The 12,419-nt window shown below is 37.8% G+C and overlaps 1 protein-coding gene across 1 annotated transcript in view; it reads right to left on the reverse strand.

Annotated features, from left to right (window-relative positions):
- The window catches only part of SRD5A2 (steroid 5 alpha-reductase 2), a 38,869-nt gene that overhangs the window by 5,724 nt on the left and 20,726 nt on the right, over positions 1-12,419 (reverse strand). The window contains exon 2 of the mRNA NM_001287064.1: positions 4,445-4,608. Within this exon, the coding sequence (NP_001273993.1) occupies positions 4,445-4,608 (164 nt within the window). The remainder of the gene's footprint in view (positions 1-4,444; positions 4,609-12,419) is intronic.

Below are 12,419 nucleotides of genomic sequence, written 5' to 3' on the forward strand. Positions count from 1 at the left end.
TTGTCCCAAATTTGGGTAGAGAGGCCACAGTGTTTCATAGACCAAAAGACTGACAATATACAGTGTCACATGATGGAGGTAGGTGGGAGAAAAGAGAAAGGGACTAACACCATTGTCCAATACTTGAATGAATGAATGAATGAATGAACGAATGAATGAACGAATGAATAAATAAATAGCAAACTTTTGGCTCATTCATAAATAATTGTGGTTGGCAAACTCAACTGCTAATTCTAAACCCTTCTCCTTTGCTTTCCCCACTAAAGAGGCTGGAAGTCTGAAAAGTGGTCATGTGACCTATTTCTGCCACAAGGATATAAAGGGAAATGAATGTTCTTGGGGTTTCCTTGGAAATTGTTTTGCTTTTCTGATAAAAGGGCGGATGGGACCAGTGTCTCCACTTCCTCCCTCCTCTTTCATTGCCAGATGTGATGCCTTGAGCTATAGTAATGGTCTTGCTTGTAATCACGAAGTGGATTTGATTAGGATGACAGGTAAACATGTTAAGAACAGTGGAACAGAAAGTATAGAAAGTTCCTGGGAACTTAATATCTATAAGCAATTAAAGGAATGCAGAAGCTGTCTACCTTTGGACATCTTGTTATATAAGAAATATAAAATTCTTATTTAAGTCTCCATGAACTGGTTTTCTGTGACTCACTGCTGAGAGCATTCCCAATTAATATACTCATTCTCATGAAAGTAACAGGAGCCAGATTGGGGAGCTTGGCACCTCGCAAACTGGTTTCCACCACTGCCAGTTCATACACACATTCTTGTTCTTCCATTCATTGGTTCAGAAAGAAGCCCTGGTCTGAAGTGAGGAGAGCCAGGATTAGGGATGCTAGGGCTTGTACCTCAACGGGCACCTTATAGTCCAGAAACCCTCACTGTTCTGCATAGATGCCCAACTTCACCTCTCAACAATGTTGTTTGTGCTGATCAAAATACAGGAGGCAAAAAGCAAGAAAACTTGAATTAAAAACAGATCTACTCTCACATCATTTGCTGTAATAGGAAAAAAACAATGATTTGCAATCTTGTCTAGTCCAAAGATCATTGGCCATTTATGGTGACAGATGCTGACTACACTTATCTTGGTCTGCACTGAATAATATATAGAATTGTTGAATCACTACGTTATGCATCTGAAATTAATATTCAACCATACTTCAATAGTAAATTTTTAAAAATTATTGTTCTGGAAGAAAGGGAAACTGGAGAAAGACCCCAATGGCAGGAGGTTGAAAGAAGGAGGAGAGAGAGCGTGCACCGATGTGGACAAAGTGGAAACCTTGGACTCATTGTCTGTGTGTCCTCAGCAAGTCACTGGCCTTCCCTCAGCCTCAGTTTTCTCATCTGTAAAATGTGGATTTGAATAATACCTATTTCACAAGGATGAGACAAGACTCACTCATGTGTTCATTCATTCATTCATTCAACTAACATTTATGGAGAGCTTACAATAGACCAAGCAATATCCTAAACACCAAGGATACAGTTATGGGAAAACAGTCAAGGTCTGTCCTCATAGACCTTATATTTTATTTTATTTATTTATTTTTTTTTTTTAGACCTTATATTTTAGCAGAAGAAGACAGATGAATTCAAATAATTAAAACATTTTAAATCATCGAATGTCACTGCAAAGCAGAAAATCATAGGATCATGAGATAGAGAGTGAGCTGGGGAGGAGAGGAGGTGTCTCTACTTTAGATGAGGTGGATAGGGAAAACTTTTCTGAAGATTTGGCATTTTGTCCTGTGATTTGAATAATAAGAACTCACAGATCTGAGGGAGAGCAATCTGGTATAGGAATTAGCAGGTGCAAAGGCCCTAAGGCTAGAATAGGTTTACTACATCTAAAAATGGAAGGAAGGCTGGTGCAGTTGAAACTTTGAGGGAAAAGTGAGAAAATGTGGACAGAATGATAACTACAAAAACACACTAAGCATTATAAGCCTTGGTGAGAAATTTGGATTGGTAAGTGCAAGAAAAAGCTACTGGCATGTCTGAAGCAGGAGAGAAATAGGAACTGATTTCCATTTATGATTGTTATGAAAGAAATATGTTATGTGGATTAGAAAAAATAAGGAAACCAAGACAGCTTATACCCAACACCCAGAAATCACAACCATTAAGCACCTTAATGCATACTCCTCCAGATTTTCATTCTATGTAATTATCTAGGCCATATTTCAAATTCCCCAGATAGCCTAAAAATGCTTCTTACAGCTAATTTGTGAAAACCAAAGTCCAGGATAGGACCACACCTGGCATCTGGTCATTATCTCTTTTCAGGCCATTTTAATCTTGCCCAAACCCTTTTTTTTTTTAAGATTTATTTACTTATTTTGGGGGTGGGGGATGCACTTGTGTACACAGGGTAGGGGGGCAGAGGGAGAGAATCTTCGAGCAGACTCCTCACTGAGTGTAGAGCCCAACGCTGGGCTACATCTCATGACCTGTGCAATCATGACCTGAGCCAAAACCAAGAGTCATATGCTCAACCAACTGAGCCACCCAGGCGTCCAATCCTTACCTTTTAAAAAATTGTTCAGAGCACTGACTTCTTGAAAAGACCAGACAGTTGTACCTCAGAATGTCCCCCTTTCTAGATAAGACTGGCTCACTTTCTGAGAGTGGCATTCAATTTATTTCTTCATTCTCTTTATTTCCTGTAAACTGGCATAAATCATTTCCCATAAATCATTTCCAACAGGAAATGATGTTGAAATGATGTTGAAATGATTCAACATACAGTTAGGTACATTTCTTTGTTTGTTCTCAATGTTAGGGAAGTTTCTTCTATTTAGATTTTTTTTAAAGTTTTATTTATTTCATCTCTACACCCAACCTGGGGCTCAAACTCAGGATCCCAAGAGCAAGAGTTGCTCACTCCACCAACTGAGCCAGCCAGGGTCCCCCATTTAGATTTTTTTTTCTAACTAAATTATAAATTTTCATGATTTAAAGGGCAAAACTATATTGAAAGAAAAGCTCTGCCTCCCATCCCATTCTTTTTCCCCCAGACCCTACATGTCACCTTTTTAAAATTAGTTTCTATATTTTAAAAAAAGATTTTATTTATTTATTTGACAGAGAGAGAGAGAACACAAGCAGGGGGAGTGGCAGAGGGAGAGAGAGAAACAGGTTCCGACCTGAGCAGGGAGCCCGATGAGGGGCTCGACTCCAGAACCCTGGGAGCATGACCTGAGCCCCCCAAGCACTCCAATTAGTTTCTTTTTTTTATCAACCCAATATTCCTTTTTCCAGTTTTACACACACACACACACACACACACACACACACACTTCCTTTCCTCATTTTTACATGAAAAGTAGCATACTAGATACACTGTTCACACTTTTTTTTTTTTATTTAACCACATAGTCTAGAGATGTCTCATAGGAGCACACAAAGATCTTCCTTGGTTTGGTTTGGTTTGGTTTGGTTTGGTTTGGTTTGGTTTGTTTCTGTGGCTCCAGAACACTCTGTGTGTGCATGGATCAGCATTCATACAACCAATCCTCCAGTCGTTTGTATTTTCAGACATTCACTGGGACTGCTGTATGGAGCAAGGACTATATCAAAGGCCAGGGCCAGTGGCAGGAAGCTGCAAAGGTCACTGTGGCAGTCCCAGCAAGTCCCAGCAGTCCCATGATGGTTCAGACCAGGACGATGTCAGAGCAATAAGGGAGAAGGAAGAAGGGAATTCAGTCGGCACATGTTATGGAGCTAGATGCAGCTGTACTAAGCTGATAGATAAAACTTGATGTGTGATGTAAAAGAGTTAAGAATTAAGGCTAATCCCTGCATTTTGGTTTAAGCCAAAATAATGTGCAAACAATTGAACCTTTCTGACTTGAGTTCCTCTTGCAGATAATAAAAAAGAAAATTCAACAGTGTTTTCCACTATTTTAGATAAAATGGTCAGGAAAAGTCTCTTTGAGGAGGTACAAATTGATAGAGACCTAAATAAAGTGAGGGACCAACCTCCATGAGTATATGTGGACAGAACATTCTAGACAGAGGGAACAGTCTGTGTAAAAGCTCTGAGGCAGGACCAGCTTGACTGTTTCAGGCCTAGCAGGAAAGCCACTGAGGCTCCAGCATAGTAATTGGATGAAGGTAGGAAATGCGGTCGGGAAATCAAAGTGGGACCAACAACATTTGGGCGTCACAGGCTCAGGCAGTATAAGGAATTTGTATTTTGTTCCAAGAGTAACAGAAGTGCTCTAAAGGATTCTCAGGTGCGGAGTGACATGTTTTTCAAAGAGCTCTCTGGCTGCTTTATAGAACAAAGACCCAGGTGGCAGGAGGAAAGAGGAGAATGGAATTCACTAGGGGGTTATTGCAGTAGGGTGAGGAAAGGTGATGGGGTTTAGGCTGTGGGAAGTGGTATTCACTGCGGTGTGGGTAAGAAGTGGCCAGGTTTACTCACCCAGGCTAAACCGTACGTCCATGTACCACTCAGCAGGGTACTCAGCGCAGTAAATCAGATAGTAGCCTTGGAGAAGTCCATTTCCTGCGCAGAAGATAAATCCTCTGACCACGAACACAACTGGAAAAGGCCTCCCTCTAGTGAGCAATGAGTAAATAAATGTCCTGGAGACAGGAAAGAACGGTCAGGATACAGAGTTTAAAAAAAAAAAAAAAATCAAACAATGAGATGAAACAACAGACAATTGCATCAAACCCATTTTAAAAAATAATTTTCCCTTGAACTTATGCAAAAAAGAACATTATTATTCCATTCTAGAGCACTTATGCTATTTGTCTTGCTTCATTAAAATCCTTAGTAGTCACCATTTATTACCTTATTTTATTCTCCAACCAGCCTTGAAAGGTAAATTTCATCTCCATTCACTAGTTAATAAATTCAATCCTATGAGCCCAGGATTGGAGCTCGGCTTTATATCAATCTACAAACGAAACCCAGATGACAAAGGAGAAAGAGAGCGCCTGGCTTGCCCCTGCAGCAGTGAGATGACATTTTGATAGCAGCCATTCAATCATACGGCTTTCTATTTGTTGCGCTGATATGATTTAATTACCAATATTGTAGCATTTCCTAGGAAGTGGACCACAGAATCTCTCGAGAAAAGAGATTCCTCTAATTGTTAGGAAGCATGAATCTAAAGGAATCCAGGAAAATGGGATTAAAAATATATAAACCGCCTCAAAATAAGAATTTGCCCAAGATATAATGCTAAATACTAGACATCAACTACATCTTCTTTATCATTTTTCTTCTTTTATGGTACAATATAATAATCATACAGGTGAGTTCATAAACCTATGTGAATAGTTGAATGCATAACTATTAATTAAGCACCTACATAGTCACTAAACAAGTTAAGAAATAGAACATCCCTTCACCCTGAAGCCTCCCTCCCTATTCACCACACCACCAACACCCAAGAAGTAACCACCATCCTGATTTTTGTAATAATCTCTTCCTTTTGCTTCTTTACAATTTTACCACGTTTGGATGCATCCCTAAAAATGTATTTTGTTTATTTTTAATTCCATATTAATGGAGTCATATTCTGATTCTTAGAGTATCTATTAATGTCTTACTTCTATAATTTATCCTATTTCTCAGACTTAAGCATGTTGTTGTATATAAGCTATAGTTCATATATTTTCATTGTTATGTATGAATATACCCATGTGTTTATCTATTTTATTTTAATGGATTTTGGGTTGCTTCCAAAGTCTTATAAGCACTCAGAGCTGTTTTCCCATTATTTAATGATTTTACATTTTCTGTTTAAACCTTTGATACATCTGGAATTTCTTTTGTTGCAAGAAGTTAGACAGGAATCAAACTCAATGTCTTTCCTAATGCTTGTAAATTTATTAAATTCTTTTCTTTCATTGACATGCACTCCCATTGGTATTATATACTACATCATCATAAAAATTGATTCTTTTTCTGGACATTTGATTCTGTTCCATTGATCTGTTTATTGCCAATACTAGACTGTTTTAATAATTATACTTTTAATATATGTCAATACTAGGTGGGGCTACTTTTTTAAGCAAATTTTACTCCCAACGTCGGGTTCTAACTCATGACCCCAAGATCAAGAGCTGCATGCCCTACTGACTGAGCCAGCCAGACCTGGGAGGGTGGGGAAGGGGCTATTCTTATGTAATTACTGTTTTTCAGGATTTTCAACTTAGTCTTAATTATTTATCTCTTCATGTGAACTTTAAAACTAACTCATGGAACGCCCCCTCCCAAATTTTAGAAATACTCTTAAATGTAAAAGTTAATTAAAGTAGTGAAATAGCAAGAGGACCTCCAAGAGCTCACACCTCCATAAAAGCAAAGAAAAAACTGGCAAAAAATATATATATCTATCAGAAATATATATATGTGTATCAGAATATACATATACATGTATATATATGTATACACATATATATTGTGTGCATATATACATATATATAGTATACTATATATGTATGCATCTGATATATATGAAACAACCCAAAAAATGAAACAACCCAAAAAATGAAACAACCCAAACGTTCCTCGGTTGATGAATGGATAAACAAAATGTTGAATATCTGTACACACACATATTATTACACCACAAGAAGGAATAAAGTAGTGACATATGCAACAACATGGATGAATCTTAAAAACAACACCGTACACAAAAGAAGCCAGTCACAAAAGTCTATGTCTTATATGACTCCATCCATATAAAGTGTCCTGAATAGGCAAATCCTTAGAGGCAGAAAGTGGAAGGTGGCTGCGAGGGGCTGGGGGTTGAGGGATGGGAAACTGACTGCTACCAGGCACAGGATCTCTTTCCAGGCTGATGAAAGTTTTCCAGAATCCGATAACAGTGAAGGTTGCACAATTTTCTGGATCTACTAAAAACCACTTAATTCTACTCTTTAGAATGGTATGAGTTTTACGGTATGTGACTTATACCTCAATATTTAAGTTAATTAAAAGAAAATTCCAGCCATGGTGCACTCTGTGGTTAAGTTGTGGGGCTTCTTCCCCTGACTAGCTGTATGGCCCTGGCACCTAACCTCACTCACTATGTCTATCTCTTCATCCACCCGTCTCGTACGGTTGTGAGGATGAAGTGAGCCAAAATATGCAAAGTTCTTAGAATGGAATAAATAATAAGGGCTCAGTAAATGTACTGTTTTTGATAATAATATGTTTATTAGACATTACCTTTCTATTCAGGTACGAGTGGTCCCTTTGTACTCACTCAGGTCTTTTTTTGTACTCTCAGTACATTTTTAAGTTTCTTCACATAGATTTTGTACAGTTTTTGCTATGTTTCATCCCCAATTTTTTAAATCTCTTTTTGTGTGACTATAAATGGTATTTTCCACTTACCTCTACTAACTGGTTGTTTTACATATAGAAGAAAGCCTTCGATTTTTCTAATATTAATATGTTAATTTTGTTCCCAACCACATCCCAAATTCCTTACTATTTATAATAGTTTTTCAGTTTATTTTCCAAGATGTCCCAGGTATATCAGCATCTGCAAATAATGTTAGATTCCTGTCTTTAAAGGACCCTGGAAGCCTTTTCTCTCTCTCTCTCTCTCCTCCTCCTCCTCCTCCTCCTCCTCCTCCTCCTCAAAAAGGTGGGGAGCACTTGCGTGGCTCAGTTAAGCTTCCAACTCTAACTATTGATTTTGGCTCAGGTCATGATCTCAGGGTTGTGAGGTCAAGTCCCGCATCAGGCTCTGTGCTCAGTGCAGAGTCTGCTTGAAATTCTCTCCCTCTGGCCTTCTCCTGGCTTGTGCTCTTTCTCTCTCTCTTTCTCTAAAATAGATCAATAAAGTAAAAAAAAAAAAAAAAGATTAAGATTTTCAGTGTAAAAGAAAAGGATACAAATATAAAATCAAAGAAAATGTAATGTTAAATTTGAATTGGAAATAGGAATATGAATTCATGACTTTTAATACGGACCCACTCAAAGACCTAGGAGTAATGACACACCAGTAGCAATAAGCACCAGGTCTTCATTTGTAAGTAGTCTTCTCCAAAGGAAGCAGGCCACCAAGGAGAAATAGCTCAATCCATGTCAGAGGCAGGAAAAGTACAAGGTGAGACATTTTGTGGTGTTGGAAAGTAAGGAAATAATCCAAGATTAAAAGGGGGGGATAAGGAGGGGCCCCCAGGTGGCTCAGTAAGTTAAGCGACTGACTCTTGCTTTTGGCTCAGGTCATGATCTCAGAGTCCTGGGATTGAGCCCCACATCAGGCACCGTGCTCAGTGTGGAGTCTGCTTGTCTCTCTCCCTCCTTTTCTCTCCCTATCCACCCCTGCACTCTCTCTCTCATAAATAAATAAAATCTTTAAAAATAAATAAGTAAATAATAAAAAGGGAGGACGGAGGTTGTCAAAATTACATAGGTGCCAACTGGGTATCAAATTTGTGACAAACTGGGTATCAAAAAGAATCATGACAACAGTTGATTGTAAACATCTGTAAACTGCTGGTAAAGGTTAACCTTTAATATCTCATTAGATTCCTGTAAAAATTAAATATGATTATGCAAGGAAAAGTGCCAGACACAGGATAGTTGCTAGATAATTTGTTTCTCTTTCCATTCACAACCTATGAAACCTTGAGGAATGGAAGGTGGCTTAAGTTCCTATAGGGAAAGGGTCCTGGAAGGCTACAGAAAGGCTATTTTTAAAATGGTGTTTGCGTCCCAGTGTGGCCTTGTCAGTGCCAACAATGCCCCCAAACTGGTCCTTACATGAAACCACAATTCCAAATCAAATTGTGTATCTGCCCTACCCCTAACTTCTGGACTTTTCAAGTCTAAGGCACAGGCTAATCCAAAAGAGTGTGTAATAATCAGAATAGGCTCACGGCTACAATAAACATCTCTAAAGTATCAGAGTTTTCAAAAAATAAAAGTTCATTTCTTGCTCATGCCACAGCGCAATGCTGTTCAGGAGAGGTGCTCTGCTCCACAATCATGCAGGACCCAGACTCTTCCAGGGCAACTTCCTCCTCTGATCTGCAGACAGAGAGAGTGTGGAGAAGTGTGTGCAGGTTTTCCCAAGGGCCAGGCCACAGGCTGGAAATTGAATATATTACTTCCACCCTCACTCCTCTACCCACCCACCCCACCCACCCACCACCAGCTGCAAGGGAGGCTGGGAAACATAGCCTCGCTGGATTTTCCAGCAGGAAAAGGAAAAGAGAGTTGGTGAAACAGAGCACATGCAATAGGCTCTGGAAAGCCAGGAGCCCTGGAGAACAAATAAAATCCTTCTGATCGGAATGACTATGCTGCTAGAAAGCTGGAAACATCTCAAAAAAAAAAAATTCAATGTAGAAAGTGATAAGAACAATGAAGAGAAAAGAAAAGAGAGTCAAATGGCCCAAGAGGTTGACGAACAGTGCCATGGAGGGTTGCTGGTGAGTCTCACTTTCAGATCGCACAAAAGCCCTAAGACTCAGTTTCCTTGGTTTGGGACACTTTGCTTTAATTCCCTCCTCCACTGCTAACAACGTTTTCATTCTTCTGTGTTTGTTCTGATACAGAGACTGATAAGTACTCTGTAAATACAAAGTTTTCTATCACTGCTAAGTAAATATTCATTTGGGGGGACTCTTATTGGAAAGGGTTAACTGAAATTGCAAATCCAAATTAAACTAAAGAAACAACCTTTAAAATTACACATCTTCCACAGGCCAACTCATATTTAACTAAGTCTTCTTCAAATATAAATGCTATTGCTAAGATTATCAAGCCTATTGAAGACTTTTCACTAAATGAAATTTTAGATTTCATTGTCAATCAAAATAAATTCAAACTCTATATATAAATACAAGGTTCTCATGCGTATATTTACTTGTTATGTGTAGTAACGACTCCTTCCTCTACCCATGTCCCCCTTCACCCACCACCCCATTGTTTTGCTTTTCTTTACAGCAAAACTCCTCCCAAGAGTTATCTATACTTGCCAACTCTTTGTCTTCTCCCCTTTCTTCCCTTTCCTACCATAGAAACTGATCCTGGTGAGACCACCAGAAATCTCTACACTTCCAGATCTGAGAGTCAATTTTCAGTTCTCTTCTTATTTAACAAGTTAATCACTCCATTCTTCTGGAAACACCTCCTTCTCTCAGCTCCTAGCACACCACTTTCTCTTGGTTCTTCTTCTACTTTACTGATTTCTTGTCATTTTCCTTTGCTGATTTCTCTTTATCTCCCTAGCCTCTAAATATTGAAGTACACCATTGCTCGGGACTCTTTTATTTACAATCCATTGTAGATGTGACCATACTAGCCTCATATCTTTAAAAATCATATCCAGAATGACAACTCCCAAATCTATGTCTCCAGACAAGATATCTGCAGTCCTTGAACTCAGACTTATATAGTCAATGTCCCCCTAGACGTCTAGTTTAAAGGATATCTCAAACTTAAAATATCCAAACCCAAACCCCTGATCCCCCATCCTTCCCCAAACCTGCACCTCTCTAATCTCAGTAAATGGCAAGTTCATTCTTCCAATTGCTCAGACTGAGGACCTTGAACCACAGTTGACTTCTCTCTCTCTCTCTCTCTCTCTCCTCTCTCCGGCTCTCTCTGTCTCTGTCTCTCTCTCATACTCCACATTAAATCTATTAACAGATCTTGTCAGCTCTACCCTCAAAATATTTCCAGGATTTGACTGCTTCTCTCCCAACTCTATCCAACAGAAAGGTAACAAGACAGAAAGATAACAAAGTTCCAAAACTTGGGAACTTAACAGCATACTTCTAAATAATTTATGGTTCAAAGAGGAAGCTTCAAATGAAATCAAAAACTATATTGAACTCAATTAAAATGAAAATTACAATATTTTAAAATTTGTGGGACACAGCTAAATCAGTGCTGAGAGGGACGTTTGTTCCACTAAGTGCAACAATAGAAAATAGGAAAGGTTTCAAAGATCCCACCTTAAGAAACCAGGGGAGAAAAAAGAGCATAAAAATCCAAAGAAGGCAGAAGAATGGCAATAATAAAGATAAAAGCAGAAATTGTTGAAATCCAAAACATTAAAACTAACTAAAATGAATAAGACAAAGAGCTATTCTTTGAAAAGATCAATGGAATTAACATACCTCTGAAAGACTAATAAAGAAAAAGAAAAAAAAGAATAAGAGACACCATCAGGAATGAAACAGGGACTATTATTACAGAACCTGCAAACACAAGGATAATAAAGAAATACTAGGAACAACTCTACATGCACAAATTTGCCAATTTAGATAAAATGAACCAAATCCTTGAAAAACACAGCGATCATAGCTCACTTTAATGAACAGCCCTGTAACTATTGAGAAAAGCCCTGGAACTATTTAAGTCATAATTTTAAAACTCCCCCCTCAAAAAATCTCTAGGTCCAGATGACTTCACTGGAGAATTCTACAAATATTTAAAGAATTAACACCAATTTTACATAATCACTTCATTTTATAAAGCTAGTATTACCCTGATACAAAAACCAGACCAAGACAGTACAAACAAGACGCCAAACTACAGACCATTAATTCTCATAAATATGAACACAGAAATATTTAACAAGTTGTTAACAAACAGAATTCAGCCGTATATATAAACAATTATATAGCACTAGTAAATAGGGTTTATTCCAGGGATGCAAGACTGGTTCAAAATTCAAAAACCAATCAATGAAATCAACCACATTAGCAAAATTAAAAAAGAAATATTGTGGTCATATCAGTCACTGTAAAACAAACAAACATTTGATGAATTTTAACACCTAGTAATGATAAAAATGCAGAAAATAAGAATACAGTAAATCTTCTTCCTGAACTTGATAAAGCATATCTACAGGTAACATTACACTGAATGGTCAATGACTGAATGCTTTCCCTCTGAGATCATGAACAAGACAAAGATGTCTAATCTCACCACTCTTACTCAACAAAGTGTTGAAAATTCTAGTCAGTGCAGTAAGACAAGAAAAAAAGAAGCAAACATAACAGAAGGGAAGAAACAATACTGTCCCTCTTTGCAAATGACATGATTGTCTCTATAGAAAAATCCTAAAAAATATACCAAAAATACCCCAACTTCCTAATAAGTGAATTCAGCAAGTTTGCAGGATACACCATGTTCAATTATATTTCTACACGCTTTTAATGAACATATGGACACTGAAATTAGAAATATAAAGTAACATTTACAATAGTTCAAAAATAAAATACTTAGGTGCAAATCCAAACAAATATGTACAGGACTTATATGATGAAAACTACAAAGCATTAATGACAGAAATCAAAGATTTAAATAAATGGAGACATACTCTGTTTATGGGTTGAAAGATTCACCATAGTTAAGATGTCAATTCTCCCCAAATTGATAATGAAATTCCTATTAAATTCTAACAAGA

This window comes from Canis lupus, chromosome 17 (assembly GCF_011100685.1).
Source record: "Canis lupus familiaris isolate Mischka breed German Shepherd chromosome 17, alternate assembly UU_Cfam_GSD_1.0, whole genome shotgun sequence".
Lineage (NCBI taxonomy): Eukaryota > Metazoa > Chordata > Mammalia > Carnivora > Canidae > Canis > Canis lupus.